The following is a 17,599-nucleotide window of genomic DNA, read 5'->3' as shown; positions in this document are numbered from 1 at the left end:
TTTTATATTAAAAACTATAATTTTTTAAAATAATTTTATATATATATTTTACATAAAATTACAAATAAAAAAACTCAATAGTTACTTAGATTTAAAGATTGTGACATCTTATCTGTGTGACTGCAGTTGAAAAGTGTTGTTCAATTCTTCTAAGACATACACATATCATATTGTATATTAATCTGAAGTACTTCCTCTCTAGCTGCCATCCTCCAGTGTTGTTATCATATTGAAACATTTATTTTATTTTATTATTTTTTGGCTATCATAGTGCAGTGGCATTGTGCAGAACATCAACTTTAACCAGCAGGTGGAGAAATTGCTTTCTGCACACAGACTTCTGCTTTAATTTCATCTCTTGAACATTCTGGAATCATCTGATGGCTGTATTTTTTCATTCTTTTTGGTCCGAAGGATACTGAAGTATAATAATTGCTTTTTCCACATGTCACGTGTAATATAAAAATAACCCACAGTAAATTCACGACCATTAACCTACTTTGAGGAATAGTAGGAAGTGGTTTAGTTCAACAGTGAGGAGCCTCCCAGCTTCTGGACTTTTCAAAGATTTATTTCAAAGATTTATTTCAGAAATCTTTTTAGTTTTTAGTTTTTAGTTTTCTACCAAAAGTTTAGTAAAATCTGTCATTTTTATGTGCATAATATCCTTATCCTTCAATTGCCTTTTTAATATTGTGCCTAAAAGCAGCTAAAATGTTACTACTTTTTAAATGAAGTCATCTGTTGGATTTAGAGGAGTGACACAGTCAGGTTATTACAATAATGTTCTTTGGCTTTCTCGAAAAAGTCAGTTGAGATAAAAGGACTTAGGCGAAGGGTGTGCCTCCCAAATGATTGGCTTATAAATATTAATATGTCATGGTTTACTTGTGTCACCATTTTACCACATGATCTGTACTGACATTGATGACAATAGATGTGAGTGGTGAATCACTTCTCTGCAAGTTGTATTTCTCTGCTAAAAAAAATGTACTTTTAAGTTTTTATTTTATTTGTTAGATGTTAAATGACTACAGTGGACCTTAATCATTCACATAGCATAACATTATAATTTTTATTAATATTTTGCATTCATTTTTATTTTGATGTGTGACCCTGGAGCACAAAACCAGTCATAAGTAGCACAGGAATATTTATAGTAAAAGCCAACAATACAACATTGTATGGGACAAAATTACTAATTTTTCTTTTATGCCAAAAATCTTTAGGATATTAAGTAAAGATCATGTCCCATGAAGATATTTTGCAAAAGTCCTAACTTAAATATATCAAAACTTAATTTTGAATTAGTAATATGCATTGCTAACTTAATTTGGACCTATTTTTTTTTCTTTTTTGCACCCTTAGATTCCAGATCATAACAAACCATACATCAATGGAAATATTATTTATTATTTATTCAACCTTTCAGATATTTAAATATTTGTTTCATGTGTTTGATGTTTAAATCTCAATTTCAGTAAATTGACCCTTAAGACTGGTTTTGTGGTCCAGGGTCACATGTTAAATTTTAGTTTTATTTAAGTTTTAATTATATACTGGGCCTATATATATTTTTTTCCATTTTCATTAGTTGTTTTTTAAAATATGTCTATATATTTATACGTCAAGCTAAACTAAATGAAAATGAGAAATGTTGTTGTTGTGACAAATAGATTAACAAAAATATGTTTTTTTTAATATATATTTTATTTGAGTTAACGTATTTAATTTCAAGTAACGAAAATGTATTTAGTTATAAACTATATTTATAAACCCGTATATGAAGTCTGTAACCAAAATTATTTGGTTACAAACAAACCAATAAATATCGTTATTTGTGTGTCATACAGGTTTGGAAAGCATGAGGGTGAGTTAATGATGACCTTTTTTTTTTTCTTCTTTTTTGGATGAACTATACCTTTAAGCGATTTGCACATTTTACCTTAGAAACTAAGTGTTGTTAAAGTAGTGATAATGAGATCGAGCTGGCACTTTGACAGCAGAGGGACTATTTTCGTGCAGCGTCGCAGTGGCGGCGGTGAGTCGTCTGCGCGGAGGGATATAGCGCGGGACTACACCCAGGCGCTGTCTCAGTCCGTCGGCTTTCTTTCCTTCCAGAGCTGAGATTTCACACGAGCCTCAGCGAGCCAGACAGCACAGGACACGCCAAATCCCTCCATCCGCGCAACCTATAGCACTTGTAGCGTTAAATCTACTCCAATTGGTGCAGCTCGTCCTTTATATCCTTTCAAATCACAGAAAAATGTCTTGGCAAAGCTACGTGGATAACCTGATGGCCGACGGCAGCTGCCAGGATACCGCCATTGTTGGCTACTCGGACGCCAAATACGTCTGGGCATCGTCAGAAGGTGGTACTTTTAGCGGTATAACGGTAAGAGTTTACTAGATTAGCACCCGCGGTGCGGTTAACGCTTCGTTTCCATTGAATACGGGGTGTAATTTGTGTGTTTGGGCGAGCGGAGAGATTCGGGTGTTAGCAAGCTAGTCATCTTTAGCACGCGTGCACGGGGAGCCGGTCTCGTGTCCAGCGCGAGCTAACCGTTTCAAGCATACATTTTACATTTAAATTAATTAGCGTTTTTATCATTAGTAAAGCCTCGAAGGTACATCCGAGTCTCATATTTATCCCATAAAAGCGAGAGGACGGATTGAATTTAAGTGTGTCTGCTGAATGGATCGAGGCCCGGATGAAAGCTCAGGGCTGTGGCCACGGCCTCGAGACTTCATTACTCATATCACAATCAAACACATTATGCTTATCTAACGACCCTAGTTAAAGTGCAACCGCTGAATGGCCGAACCCGCAAAGCAGGTTTTCTGTACATTTCCACGACTTCAATTGAATGTAAACGGATCTGGCTTTGATTAAATCACACATATCCCTTTGAATTATTCTGCAATAACAAATTGTGCAATATCCCCGCATTGTGTTTTTATATTTTATTATTGCTTGAGATGCATGGATGCCCTCCCTAGATTATTAATAAGCCCGGGATTGTTCCAGAGCTCGGCCTCGGTCTGATCAGTCTTGAGATAAGCTGCAGTCTTAGGCCACGAGAGGAGGAAGTTCAGACAGAGGCGCGCGTGCTTCAAGTTTTTCCCGAAAGGAACACATAGATGGCGTCCTGTCGCCTGTGAAAGATCACTGTTTTAGTATGAGAACATTTCGAGCTAGTTGTGCCGTTAAGGTTTAAAAGGAAAAAAAAAGTGGTTTAACCTCAATTGCAATTACTTTGAATACTCCCAGAGTGGGTCAGATTGGTTGCACTCAAGCAGTGCTAATGCATGCAAATAATCCTTTCAGGTTTTCAACAGAAGTATAATTATACAGCTTTTGTGACCTGCAGGATACTAGATCTTACTTAAAGATGTGAATATTAAAATAAGTGTCCTTAATTTTTCAGCCTGATGAAATCGATGTCATTATCGGCAAAGACCGAGAGGGCTTCTTCACCAGTGGGCTGACTTTAGGGAAAAAGAAGTGCTCCGTGATCAGAGACAGTCTTCATGTGGAAGGGGACTGGACGATGGACATCAGGACAAAGAGTCACAATGGAGAGCCGACATACAATGTTTCCATAGGCAGAGCTGGCAAAGGTAAACTATACATATGAAATGTTTAATTTAGCGCACAGATATATTCAGATCGCTTGTGACAAGCACATTATTAATCTATAGATTAATTTAATTAGGGATCTGAGTCTGCTCAGAACAAGTATTAGTATAGATTAGCCTGAGGCGACCCTGGGGAAAGTCTTAATTCCTTCCGATTTTAACATTTTAATTTCACCAATTTTCACCAGGAAAATTATTTTTAATGCTCAGATGTGTCCACTCATACAGTCTGCCTTTGTGGTCCTCTTTCAATATAAGAATAATCAGATGCCGAAAGTATATTTTTTAAGACATTTTCGGTCCCCTACTCCTCCTTAAAAAACTTCCAAGAGCTGGATTTCAGCGCTGTGCATGTACAAGCTTTTCTTAATCTACAGTTGTCTGAGATTTCCCTACAGCTTATCACTGTTTAATGAATTGGGGTATGGGCTATCAATCTTTTCACTTGTGTGGTAAACAGCCCATCACACCCTATTATCTATGTCAGGTAAAGGGGCGCAAGTCAATCCCAATGGTAAGTTTTAAAGATCTGACACCCATAAGCAAAGTTTTATTATGCTCAGTGTGTTTTAGCACATGCTTAATAGATGATATAGTGTCATTGTGGTCCTACGAAAGTCTTACAGAGATATGGTAGCAAGGTAACTCCGTTTCAAAGGGATTTAGGGTGTGTGGGCCGGGTCGAAGGTCCTTTGGAATGTGGCAGCGTCAAATTCCTCTTGCTATTTCCTCTTTCCTGTACACTAAAATATTTCACGACAAAACTCAAGCAGCCAGCTGCAGACCTCTTTGTCATATACTCTGAATCACTTTCCTCTACTTGGTTGCTTTTAATGGTGAAACGCATGCGCATGCAAACACTTCTGATTTGCAATTGTGATAATCTTTCTCCTCTTGTTTCATGATTGTTTCCTTTTTTTCCTAACCTCCACACTTCTCAACTTCCCCTTTTCTATTTCTTCTCTTTCAGTCTTGGTTCTTGTAATGGGCAAAGAAGGGGTCCATGGAGGCGGATTGAATAAGAAGGCATACTCAATGGCAAAATACTTGAGGGATTCAGGGTTCTAATGTAATTAAGCTTGTTTAGTTTCACTTGAGGGACAGAAAGAAGAAAGAAGTTTGCTGTTAAGCTTTCTCCTTCAAGCAGTTAATGTCTTGAAAAAATTTAATAGCAATCAAGGGAAGAGTGGTGATAATATCCTATAATGTCCCCGTGTTATCGGGGTGGGGGGAGGGGACTTTTTTTTTTTTTTTTCAGTTTTGTTCATTTGTCATCTTTTTTTTTTTCTTATGTACTCCAGTGTTGGTTATAGTCATGGGAAAGGAAGGTACCCACGGAGGATCGCTCAACAAGAAAGCATTTGGCATGGCTGAGTACCTGAGGAAAGTTGGATACTAAAGCTGCCCCTTCCCATCCATCCACACAGCAGCTCACTTTAATACACCGCACCACACTTCCCACCCACTCACCCTCATCCTCGCCCCCTTTTTGTCATCTTGACAGCACTACCAGAAACAGTTAGTAGATGCATCGTTCTCTCTCCAGATATATCTTTCCAGTTTTATTTTAATGAAGGTTTTCTTTTGTTTAATGCTCCATGTCCTTTAATTTTGACATCTTTTTTTGTGCCACAGTAAATCAAGCATGTTGGTTTCATGAAGGTTCAATAACAAACACTACTGTACATAACCATAGATGTAAAATGAAGAATTTTTTCAAAAAAATTGGACAACCCGGAATTTGTGTGAATTCACAAGTAAATAGTCACTACGTGGTCCAATTTTTTTCCTTAGGCACTGCTAATGAACCAGCTTAGATTGATGCCTCTCGAGTGCTTCGAGCCCTTGCTGAGCTCTCGTGGTCTTCCTTGTATACAGCATGTCCAGGATGGAACAAGTGCGTGCATGCATATCTTTTAGGTCAAAATCATCACTTTCCAGTAACTAACTACACCATCTTTTCTCAGCTTTGAGAATGAAGTTAACCAATCATGTAACACTTTTTTTTTTTCCTTTATTCGGTTTGATTCTGAATCAATTTAGTAAGCCCCTCTGCCCCTGCCCTAATGAACTGCACCACCTTTGCCCCAGCTACTGTTAAATGCCCTCTACCTTCTTTAGTTTGAGAACCTTATATCAAATGCTTTTGCTGTTGTATTTGGATGTGGTCTTGTAAGTCATTGGTCTAATGTTGGAATATGTTGAGTGTGGTGGCAGATCAGCATTTACAAGTTTTGGGTTAAGTTGTTACCCAAGAGTCTTTGCATCCCAGACTCTGTCTGGACATTCCATCACTACAATAGCTCGGGCACTTATAATTGTTGTTTGCCAGCTCCTGTAAAATGTTTTTCTTTTTGTTTGTCCTTTTTTTTTTTTAAGACAAAACGTGCTGCCATCCATCCCAATGTACCTCTGGTTCTGTCCATTTCACTTTGGGTTCTCTTATAGGACCAATTTTTTTATGCATCCAGTGGGATTAACTGAATTTCTCCAAACTGTTGTTGTGAAGGATGACTGCTAGCTTCATCTGTTGCCGACTTTATAACACTAAATTCTCAACACTTCAGATACACAATGTAACACCAAGCTCATTTCTATTAAACACTATTACTGGCTCTTAACAGTTTGTAATTAAAAATCAAATATATAACTACCTGAGAGTTCTTCTCGTGAATGTCTTGAATAGATGAAATGGCAGTCTTATTGTTAACGCCACCTCAAAATTCATAAATTCATTTTTGACTTTTAATGTTATTTTCAAGAATGAAACCGTTTTGAAGTCATTGCCTTGTAAACTACTTAATTGCGATGTATCAAACTGTCATAGCACGGTACAAATGCTTCATTAAATAGAGAAAAAAAAAGATACTGAAGTAAACTGTGTACACTAACTTTTTCTGGGATATGGTGGTATTAGGTGGAAAAAGACCACTAGTCGAAGTCCGTTGTATTGTGGAAACTTGTTAAATAAAGCTGTGTATCCTGTGCCATAATGTAGATCTGATCTGTTGCTACTGTGAGATGGATTTTAACTGCTGCCTTGTGAGAAGTCAACTCTTCAGTGGCACCTTTGGGATATTTGGTATAAATTCAACCTCCAGGCCATGTGGAAAATGTACAGATTAAAGAAAAGCATTAAATTGTCCAATTCTCTCCCTTCTTACACCTGACCAGCTGATATTCAACTCAATTCGCGTGGAAGGAAAGGAAAAAAAACAAATGCCATGATTTAACCACCTTGTTTACAGACAGATCAATAAACCTATTCCTACCAGAAAATTGTTCTTGTTTTTTTTTCTTCAAGCATCTTTCTATCAGTTTGTAGAAAATCAAGTCAACCGACATGGTAGGTATCAGAAAATGTGTTTTTCCAAGCACTTCTGTGTTTATTATGTGAGCTTCTGAATTGATATTAACAGAATATCTTTGCTGACATTACCACATCTCATTAATTTGTAACTAACATCCTGAAGGGGTCGCTATAATTACAAACATTAAGTACACCAACTCGGATGACTTGGTTTCATCTTATGCACTTAAAGATTTCTAAAGATTGTGTAAAATGCAAAGATAGGTTAGGATAGGAAGACTCACTCCAGTCTGCAATGTTCAAGAAAGTGAAAACAAATTTCAGCATCAAGGTCTTGGTCTGGTTTCACATGAAAGACCAAGATCTGATAATCTTCCTTGCCTAACGATTAAACCTTATCAGTCTATTTTAAGTTCTGTGAGGGGACACGGACAAACGGATGTATTATCTGATTATAACACCCTTTAAACATTAGATCTCTTGAAATGTAATGTGCTAAATAAGCAATGAACTGACTTAAACTGAAAAATGTACTGTTTACTAATGTCATACAACTATGTAAGTGCAAAACAATATAATGCATTTTACAATCGTAAAACTTTACAGTAACATGTAAACAAATATGTGCAGTGTGCTGAAGAATGTTTTGTAAAAAAATATATATTTTTTTCTTAATTGACGTGGTCACCCTCCAAAATCATGTTTATGGTCACATGAATGAAAAAACTATAATAATAAATAAACAATTTGAAACAATAGCAGTGAAAAGAGGGACATGCTGCTCCTATATGTGAGAAAAATCATATAGTTTGAATTAAACTATAGTATCTCGCTTGTGTCTTTAACAGGCTTTGCAAAAAATACCAAAACATGAGGTAGAAATATGGTCGTAATATAATACATTACATAGCCTTGGATGGCACAATACAATTTCTTGTCATCGTAGGTATCTTCATCTCAACATATACACACTCTCTCTCTATCTATCTGGACAAAATTATTGGGACACCCCCTTCTAATGAACAGGGTTGACTACTTTCCAATCTTACTAATTTCCATTGGTACAAATCTAAATGCATATACAGTAATGATATTCTAGTTAATTCCACACTGACTGAAATGATTGATTCAGTAAGTGTGGAAGAACTTGACTGGTCTGTAATTCCAGCTGAACACCTCTGGTGTGTTTAAATACAGACCTTGAGCCAAAAACTTAAAATCAAACATCATTATATGCTTAAACATTGAGATTTATACTAATGGAAATGACTAAAGTAATCAAACCTGTTCTTTATAAGGGGGTGTCCCAATACACACACCAAATATATGTCTCATGATTTTGTGAAGTTTTGATAAGCCCACATCATGCACTCATCCCTTCCTTCCCTTCACTAGGCTGCTTAACAGGTGCTTCGGATTTTTCAGACGTGCACTAATTGTAGACATAGGATCTTATATGTTTCAGGTGATTGAAGTGAACCGGATTTTTCGACACACAGTGGTGTGTTGCGTATGCAAAACGGTCTCATCGAATGGCGTTTAAAGAGAAACAATTCCCGACGTGTTTTCTTTGCATTTGGCTTGGCTTTATTAAAGTTAGTGGTTTTGTGATATTTAATGAGGGAAAAGGTGTTGATTCAGCCGGCTCTTTTAATAAAAGTGCACGGACAAGCGAGTCATTTGATCGAGGTGACGAGAAGCTGAAACCTGGAGCACATGTCGGGCGCCTTCTTATTTGGCAAGACCAAGCTTCAGAATCACAGGGTGGTGAGAGTGTCCGTGTTTCGTCGGAGCTCAGTTCATGCAGTCAACCCGATGAGGACGCATACCAATCAGATTATTCAGGTAATTATGGGCCTCTGATCTGCTGAATACATTTGTAATGTACAATCTCCGTGCAAAGAAAATACATATTAATGTTAACAATTCCAAGCTGAATTTGTCTTTCTGTTAACGTTTTTGTGTGTTTTATCAAAAGGCTGGATGAAACCACAATCTCTTTGGGGACAGGTTTACAGTCTAAACAAATCTCCATACACCAACAGTGGAAAGGCTACTTGGAATGACACCCAAGGTGAATTGTGATGGAGATTCAATGACGTTGACAATTCATGTAAGAGGCTACTTTTGGTTCCAACTTTCTTCTTGACTGAGGTTTGTTTCTCCATTGCCTTACTTTTTATGCTTTCCAAAATGATTACTGCTGTTCTTTATTATTTCTTTTAGGAAGCGTCCCACCAATTCCATTGTCACAGTTGCCCTCAGAATGTGGCCATAGGTTCTTGAGAACTTGGAGAGACTTTGTTTTAATTATACCATATGATGGATGTTATGTAATGCATGAGGTTTGCATTTATATTTTAATGTAAATCAAGTATAGCGCATATTATCCTTTCTGACCATTCCCCTTGTGGTTTCAGAAAGACACTTTTGATCTTCCCTTACTTTGGTTGGGGATTGCATGTCAAAATGTCTTGTTCCTTACTGACCTCGGAGAACATGAAGATCAAAGGTAACTTTGGCAGTGACGTTGTTTTGCAAAGTTTGCCGTTTCAATATTTGTAGATTATTTTCCCACGTTTCTATGGTATACTGAAACACAATAAGCGTATCTTAAGTTTTAAAGGCTTTTATTGACAAAAGTCATTTTACACTGTTGACCCTTGTTCTTCATAACCTCTGAAATGCTGGATATTAGCTTCTGGGCCAAATCCTTACTTATTGTGATCCATTCTTTCATTATTAGTTCTCAGAGTTTATCACAATTTGTAGGCTTCTGCTTGTCCACTCGTCTTTTGAGGACTGACCACAGGTTCTATAGAGAATTGAGGTCCAGGGAGTTAGCTGGCCACGAATCCAAAATTTCACCATATTGCTCATAGATTGATGGAAAAAGCTTCACTTGTCTGACTTTTTGATGCAGTTCTTTATTCTTGGCAGTGTTTTGGGGAAGCATGATGACAGAGCCCGCTCCCTTGGTTGAAAAGCAACCCCACACATGGATGGTCACAGGATGTCTAACTGTTGGCACATCACAGGACTCATGGTAGCATTCACTTCTCTCAGAACAATCATTTTACAGATATCCCAAACAGTCTGAAGAGCGCTTCATCAGAGAAAATATCTTTGCACCAGTCTTCTGCTGTCCAATCCTTGAACGTTCTGCAGAATTTCAGTCTCTCCTAGATGTTTTTCTTAGAAAGAAGTGGCTTCTTTGCTCCCTTTTATGTACTCCAGGCCACTGTCCAAAAGTATTGGCCTTACTGTGCATACAGATGCTCTCACAACAACCTGCTTCCAGTTCCTGAGCAAGCTCTGCACTGCTAGAGACATGATTCTGTAGCCGACTCCTCATGAGTAGATGGTCCTGGCACTTGGTAGATAATCTGGGACCTCCTGAAGACTTCACTGCAGTCAAACCTCTCTGCTTGAAGTTCTTGATGATCTGGTAAATGATTCTTTGCAGCAATTTCCTTGCCTGTAAGGCCCTTTTGATGCAAAGCGATGATGGCTGTGTGTTTCTTTTTGAGATGACCATTGCTAACAAGAACACAATGATTGGCAGTGATTCCTCCCTCCTTTTATAGCAATCAGTCTGCCTTTACTATCTGTTTAGTATGATCATGATTTTACCTGACTAGTACTCATTCACACTTACATGTGCTGCTGATATTAGTGTTGGCTGGTCATTTTGTGTCAGGATCAAAAAACAGTGAAATTGATTTTTTTTGTGAGTGTTTAAAAGTTAACTTTTTTTGGCCAATGAAGCTTTTAGCAATTATTTAAAATTAATTTGATCACTCTACACAATTTAGAAACAATGTGAATAAACACCACAACAACTTAAACTGCAAACTTTGTAGAACACAAAATTTGTCACTGCAAAAACTTTTGGCTATGACTGTAGGTTGACGTGAGCTTTATAGGTCTAAATTTGATAAATAATGCTTAAATCTAGTAAAGAATGAATGGCAGCCTCTTCTGAAAGGGTCAGCTAGATGTGGATACAGCTTGGTGTCACATTCAAAAGGTGTGGTCATCAATGCACCATTTATGCCATGCACCGAGCCAAAGGTATGCGATGATCCTGATTTTTACCTGAATTTTACCTAGTCACTCATCTCGAATGCACTAATATTTTGCCTTGATTTATTGGATGGCATGTTCACTCTCAGCATGGCAGTGGAGAGAGAGTTTAATCTGTCCTGCCCAGCACTATCACTTAGTCTTCCTATAGATGCAACTAATTTTGTACATGAAAATGAACTAATTTCTATGCCTCATGCTCTTACTTCAGCACTCCCTCCAGTTACATCTACTAAAACCACTCCTCTCTTCCCTTATTACATTCCTGACCAGCCAGATTTTAGACGTGTTCCTCCTAGATACCCTTTTCTCCTTTTTCCTCAAAATATACGACCAATGATTCTTCCTCAAGGTCCCAAAATTGTGGGTCCCTCAACCGCTATTAGCAAGAGGCCACAAGCACCTGCTGACACACAACGTCCTTAAACTTGATACCCTAAGCCCAGCTTGGGTCTTACCCTTGACCCCACTCATCAAAGTGCAGTTGGGCCACGTTATCGAAGAAAACCTTTGTTGCATCCTAACAAGGCTTATAAAGCCCATATCGCTCCCTTACTAAAACCGACAAAGTTGACTTCACCATGCCCAATGTCCCTCCTGTGCAGTGGACACCTATGTGTCCTCCCAGCAGTATGCTGTATCCCTTATTTCCTGTAAAACCTGAATTTGTTGCTCCCTCCTCTGCAGTCTTTCCTCCGGTCCCTTACTGGCCTCCCAAGCGAGACCCTCTGAACCACATGCTCCTCCAAAACCAGAGCCTGAACCACTTACACCTGCCCCAAAAGTAAAGGGCCTCAACTTCTCCGCTATCCATGGTACAGACCCTTCCCACCACATCATTCAGAAATGCCACTTGTCCCCAAAAATAATATGGTTTCCACCTCTGAGGCTGTTGTTTCCAGGTCCACCGTATTTTCAGAAAGGTACTGAACAAGTTAAAAAGCTGCAAACATCTGAGATTCCATATAGAACAGTTGTTAAGGATCCTCCTATAAACTTAAGCTTTGATTTTGCCCCAAACACACATCCTACTCCTTCACTCCCTACGTTTCCTGAAGTTGTTCACACTCCTACCCCAATAGAGGCTTCCCCAACTCTAATTGGTTCGTCCCATGGACACCCTTCAGTGTTCTACCACCACCAAAACCATCACCATGTTAGTAACCCTCTTCAAATATCTAAATTTGAAATTTGTAGTACAACTAAAATTACAGGCCAAATGCATAACCATTGGAGGTGCAGCATAACCATTGTTAAAGTGCCTTTTTATTTTTTTTTATGTATAGGTTATATAAGGCATCAATCAACCGTTGACCAAGGACTCTGGAGAGCTGGAAATGGTGCCAACCGATAAAGTGTTTAAGTGGGAAAAACGGTTATCTGCCTTTCTTTTAAAACCCTAATTTGTTTTCAGTTTTTGTAAGTTTTGTGTTGAGTTCGAGCCCTTATTTATTTTTAAAGGATAACATGAATAAAAATCTGTGTATGTGTATATAGGTCCTTCTAAAAAAATTAGCATATTGTGATAGTTCATTATTTTCAATAATGTAATGATACAAATGAAACTTTCATATATTTTAGATTCATTGCACATCAAATGAAATATTTCAGGTCTTTTGTTTTAAGACTGATGATTTTGGCATACAGCTCATGAAAACCCAAAATTCCTATCTAAAAAAATTAGCACATTTCATCCGACCAATAAAAGAAAAGTGTTTTTAACACAAAAAAAGTCAACCTTCAAATAATTATGTTCAGTTATGCACTCAATACTTGGTCGGGAATCCTTTTGCAGAAATGACTGCTTTAATGCGGCGTGGCATGGAGGCAATCAGCCTGTGGCACTGCTGAGGTGTTATGGAGGCCCAGGATGCTTCGATAGCGGCCTTAAGCTCATCCAGAGTGTTGGGTCTTGCGTCTCTCAACTTTCTCTTCACAATATCCCACAGATTCTCTATGGGGTTCAGGTCAGGAGAGTTGGCAGGCCAATTGAGCACAGTAATACCATGGTCCGTAAACCTTTTGGCACTGTGAGCAGGTGCCAGGTCGTGCTGAAAAACGAAATCTTCATCTCCATAAAGCTTTTCAGCAGATGGAAGCATGAAGTGCTCCAAAATCTCCTAATAACTGGCTTCATTGACCCTGCACTTGATAAAACACAGTGGACCAACACCAGCAGCTGACATGGCACCCCAGACCATCACTGAATGTGGGTACTTGACACTGGACTTCAGGCATTTTGGCATTTCCTTCTCTCCAGTCTTCCTCCAGACTCTGGCACCTTGATTTCCAAACGACATGCAAAATTTGCTTTCATCCGAAAAAAGTACTTTGGACCACTGAGCAACAGTCCAGTGCTGCTTCTCTGTAGCCCATTTCCTGCACACGCCTGTGCACGGTGGCTCTGGATGTTTCTACTCCAGACTCAGTCCACTGCTTCCGCAGGTCCCCCAAGGTCTGGAATCGGTCCTTCTCCACAATCTTCCTCAGGGTCCGGTCACCTCTTCTTGTTGTGCAGCGTTTTTTGCCACACTTTTTCCTTCCCACAGACTTCCCACTGAGTTGCCTTGTTACAGCACTCTGGGAACAGCCTATTCATTCAGAAATTTATTTCTGTGTCTTACCCTCTCACTTGAGGGTGTCAATGATGGCCTTCTGGACAGCAGTCAGGTCGGCAGTCTTACCCATGATTGTGGTTTTGAGTAATGAACCAGGCTGGGCGTTTTTAAAAGCCTCCGGAATCTTTTGCAGGTTTTTAGAGTTAGTTAGTTGATTCAGATGATTAGGTTAATAGCTTGTTTAGAGAAACCTTTTCATGATATGCACATTTTTTGAGATAGGAATTTTGGGTTTCCATGAGCTGTATGCCAAAATCATCAGTATTAAAACAATAAAAGACCAATAAAAAAAAGTTGGTGTGCAAGGAATCTAAAATATATGAAAGTTTAATTTTTAATCATTACATTATGGAAAATAATGAACTTTATCACAATATGCTAATTTTTTTAGAAGGACCTGTATATATGAAAAATATCAATCATGTGACTCCATTCAGTTTTTTTTTTTTTTTATGTGGGACACTGTTTCATATTTCCATAAGGTGAAAACTGATTCTTTATAGAAAAAACACACTGAACACAGATAACTAAACATCTATGTTAGACTGGGAAACACTTTATTATAGCACCACAGTACAACACAGGCACAGACTTGATTGCTTCCATAACAAGAAGGCTAGTTTTGTTTATTCATGTACCTGCTTTGTTCTAAAACATTTACTCCTGAATGACTGCACTTATGAACTTGGTGGCAACCTCAGAACTCAAGACAAGTTTATATCATCTGGGTTGGTTCATGAAATTTGAGTAGGTCAAAAATGTTTCTTTTTTCCTGGACAAATGGGAGCAGGGAGACTTGGCTTTGAAAGAACGGTTGCTTTTTCTGACAGTGTTGCTGGTACTGCTGGCTCCTCTGGTGCAGTGACTTCCCTCTTTACAACAGGAACTACCTTTGCTGTTGGCGATGCCACTGCCAATACCTCCCCCAATTCAATCGATTCTTCAGAGAGCAGACCACTTCCTGAGGGGTCATGGAGGGCTGTCAGCTTGTGATGTTTGAGGCTATGAATGGCGAGGTTGTGCTGAGGTCCAAAGGTGTGTGCATGCAGAAGCTTTTGGACTGGCACTGTGGCATTGGTTGCTTGGGTCTGTCATGAATAAAAGGAATTAATAAAGTTGTAGTGTCTTTAACTCTGCTTTAGCTTAATCTGAGTTTGAGGTTTATAGATCAGGGGCATAATTTCTGTGCCAATAATGGTGCCAAATGGAATTGACATATTAAAACATTAATGTACTAATATGCATCCCTTTTAGGGGTAAATTAGGTACAAATGTGTACTTTTTAAAAAGGTATCGACCCAGTGACTGACTCAAACTATCATACTTAGGGACAATGGAGGGACTTTTACATTTACAATTTCACTTTAGCAAGTCTATCTGGCATATCTAGAGGCACATAAATTACACACTATACCAATAAGGTTGTTTTAAAACTAAATGGTATAATTGACCAAAAAATTAATCGGCTCAATTTTATTTTTTTCCCACATTTAAGAAAACCTTTGTTTACATCAATTTTACTTGTCCCAGCAATTCCTGTCAAGTCTACTCGATTTTATGATCGGTTACATTTTTTGATCAGTAATTAAGTTCCGATGAAGCGAAGACACAATAAACTTACCACTGCAGTTTGTGTGTTTGATTAAACACAAATCAAATACTGAGTAAAGGAAGCCATTACATTTCCAATATTTACAATTATTGTATTGTATTCATGTGGAATAATAAAGTGGTATTTACCGGGGCAAAGACTTTGCAGTCAACACCACTGGCAGAACCTTCAGCTAGACAAAGTCCGTGAATCTAAAAATAATCATAAATATGGTTTAGAGACTTTGAAGTCGACACAAAAGACAGTTCAACCCATTTTGCTTCTGTAATCTGATTTTAGGAAAAAAAGGATATTCAACAGGAGAAAAATTTAGGACATGAAAAGTGGGCATGCTGAATGGAGTCAGGCGAATGGATGGGGTGTGGTTTAAAAATAAAGAGGGCTTGGTTTCATGTTGACTTTGATGCACAAACATTTACACAGTTGCACACCAGCCAAAGTCTCCCACACTCAAAGATATTTCAATAGTCTTACAGCAACAGCATGATTCTGAGGGATACATATATCATCATCTTGGCTTGTGCAGTTCGTCCCAATAATGGCATATTCTGCAAAGTACCTGGGTCCACCACTGACAATCTGCAAACAAATAGAAAACCGTACCATATTGTCTATTAGAAGCTTTATTGTCTGAGGATAATTTTTAGTATTCCATGCACGTTACCTGGGATCCCATGCGTCCAATTTCAAGGAGTGCAAATTTTGTGTTTAGAGTATTATTTTTATTGAAATAATCTAAAGAGGTTTTAATGAGTTGGAGGCCATCGGTGTCATTTAATGGAACGAGTTGAGGGCAGCCTAAGCATTCATCTATTGAATCTAGAAACAAAAAAACAAAAAAATGTCTCCTTCCTGCACTACGATCAGGTGACAACAAATGCATCTGTTTTTACAATGATTTGCATTTTAATCTTACCTGTCTCAGTTTTACACTTGAATGCAACAACAGACAGACCTTGAGTTGTATTTGTCAGTACAAAATCACAATCTGCCTCAACTGCCTAGAAGAGAACCAGAAATATACTTAATTAACTGCAATACAACATTTATGACAGTACACATAAATGAAGTTAGTCCTTACCGTATTAATTTTTTGTCTGACTGGACAAAGGCTCACAGGTGTTGGATCCAAGACATGACATGTAGTTTCAAGAAAATCTAGTTCCAAATGATACATGTCCGCTTGAAGTGGCTACAAAAAGACATTTGACTCTTAAAACCCATTTATACAAGTGATAAAATGTGCTGATGATTTTGATAAACAAAAAAAAATGTATAGAACACAGTGTTACATGTTCAGAAGCGCATCACAAGTGTGCAACAAAAACTGTAACTTTATTTAAAAAAAAAATCTGTAAAGTGTTTTCATATTCCTAAACCATTTAATAATCATATAATACACTCTACAATTTTAAAACCAATGTTACTTACTCTCACACACTACATGACTTTTACAACCTACATCACACAAGCATTATTCATGATCATCCCTTATCTTACCGTGGAAACGATCTTGATTTCATCAATTTGATTGAGGGCATATTTGTAACCGTGTGTGTGCTGAGCGTTGAGGAATCCCTGTGCCACCAGAGCCGCTGCTTCAGCCTCAGGGGAATCACAGGGGGGCAAGCTAACGGTGGGCATCAACCCCTGCGACCGTGACCCTGTTACCAGGAGCCCGAGAACAGTGAGAATAGCACAGAGCTGCATGCTGAACAACAACCTGGTCTCCTGAAGCGAATGTGCGCACAGAAAGTGACTGAGTTTGGTTTGCAGAATATATATACAGGTAGATATATACATTGTACTTTAGTCTTGACCACATGGTCAATGTAAAGATATTCTGGCTTCTGTTACATAAATGACACCAGTGAACCATCTTTGGGTGCCAAAACAAATGGAACTGTGCAATTTGAGTGGGAGTTCAAATTGAAGTTTGGATTGGGGAAGCTATGGTGCTTTTAAACTTTGACCATGTCCTTGGTGATAAAACTAACATGAATGGAGCCGGATTGAAAACATCCAGCTTCCTCTCCAGTTAATATTTAACGGGTTTTTTACATTTATTTTTTTGAATGTGCTCATGCAATGCATGTTGTTTTAACAAATATAATCCAAAAAGTAAAAGTGTTTGATTTGATTAACTTTGGTCGGATTTCAACCACTTACTTCTAAAGGTGCTTCTACAAGTGTTTTTGCTGTGCTTATCAAACTCCTCACAATGAAAAGCAAACAAAACTACATGCAAAAACTTGTTTTTCTGAAGGGACTCTATTTGCCTGACTATTGCGGAAATCCAGTTCTGTACAGTGGTCAACAATATAAAGGATGTTT

At 38.1% G+C, this 17,599-nt stretch overlaps 2 protein-coding genes and 1 long non-coding RNA gene across 4 annotated transcripts; 2 read left to right on the top strand and 1 right to left on the bottom strand.

Annotated features, from left to right (window-relative positions):
- Nucleotides 1-2,052: 2,052 nt before the first annotated feature.
- Nucleotides 2,053-6,918, top strand: LOC113046080 (profilin-2-like). Of its 2 annotated transcripts, none has more exons than XM_026206927.1 (3): nt 2,053-2,395; nt 3,429-3,621; nt 4,941-6,918. In XM_026206927.1, the coding sequence occupies exons 1-3, from the start codon at nt 2,267-2,269 to the stop codon at nt 5,036-5,038; spliced, it is 420 nt and encodes a 139-aa protein (XP_026062712.1). In that variant the 5' UTR covers nt 2,053-2,266; the 3' UTR covers nt 5,039-6,918. The 2 variants fall into 2 exon arrangements, with proteins under 2 accessions (XP_026062712.1, XP_026062713.1); XM_026206928.1 differs by lacking the exon at nt 4,941-6,918 and adding an exon at nt 4,610-4,897.
- A 1,111-nt stretch (nt 6,919-8,029) lies between these two features.
- LOC113046447 (uncharacterized) lies at nt 8,030-9,437 on the top strand. Its single transcript, XR_003276085.1, has 3 exons — nt 8,030-8,794; nt 8,928-9,062; nt 9,176-9,437. It is a non-coding gene; the product is annotated as an uncharacterized LOC113046447 (long non-coding RNA).
- A 4,744-nt stretch (nt 9,438-14,181) lies between these two features.
- Nucleotides 14,182-17,083, bottom strand: LOC113046079 (alpha-2-HS-glycoprotein-like). The gene is made up of 7 exons (XM_026206926.1): nt 16,766-17,083; nt 16,347-16,457; nt 16,182-16,266; nt 15,930-16,084; nt 15,740-15,844; nt 15,394-15,456; nt 14,182-14,741 (listed from the first exon to the last, which is right to left on the bottom strand). Exons 1-7 carry the CDS (start codon nt 17,066-17,068, stop codon nt 14,406-14,408), a joined length of 1,158 nt encoding a protein of 385 aa, XP_026062711.1. The 5' UTR covers nt 17,069-17,083; the 3' UTR covers nt 14,182-14,405.
- Nucleotides 17,084-17,599: the final 516 nt, after the last annotated feature.

This window comes from Carassius auratus, chromosome 27 (genome assembly GCF_003368295.1).
Source record: "Carassius auratus strain Wakin chromosome 27, ASM336829v1, whole genome shotgun sequence".
In the NCBI taxonomy this organism is placed as follows: Eukaryota; Metazoa; Chordata; class Actinopteri; order Cypriniformes; family Cyprinidae; genus Carassius; species Carassius auratus.
This window is presented reverse-complemented; position numbering and strand designations above follow the sequence as displayed.

Coding starts and splice junctions, on each gene's coding strand:
- LOC113046080 (XM_026206927.1), top strand. CDS start 2,267: ATGTCTTGGCAAAGCTACGTGGATAACCTGATGGCCGACGGCAGCTGC. Junction 2,396..3,428: donor GTACTTTTAGCGGTATAACG/GTAAGAGTTTAC, acceptor TTAATTTTTCAG/CCTGATGAAATCGATGTCAT. Junction 3,622..4,940: donor CATAGGCAGAGCTGGCAAAG/GTAAACTATACA, acceptor TATGTACTCCAG/TGTTGGTTATAGTCATGGGA.
- LOC113046079 (XM_026206926.1), bottom strand. CDS start 17,068: ATGTATATATCTACCTGTATATATATTCTGCAAACCAAACTCAGTCAC. Junction 16,458..16,765: donor AAATCAAGATCGTTTCCACG/GTAAGATAAGGG, acceptor GTCTTTTTGTAG/CCACTTCAAGCGGACATGTA. Junction 16,085..16,181: donor CAAGTGTAAAACTGAGACAG/GTAAGATTAAAA, acceptor TTTTGTTTCTAG/ATTCAATAGATGAATGCTTA.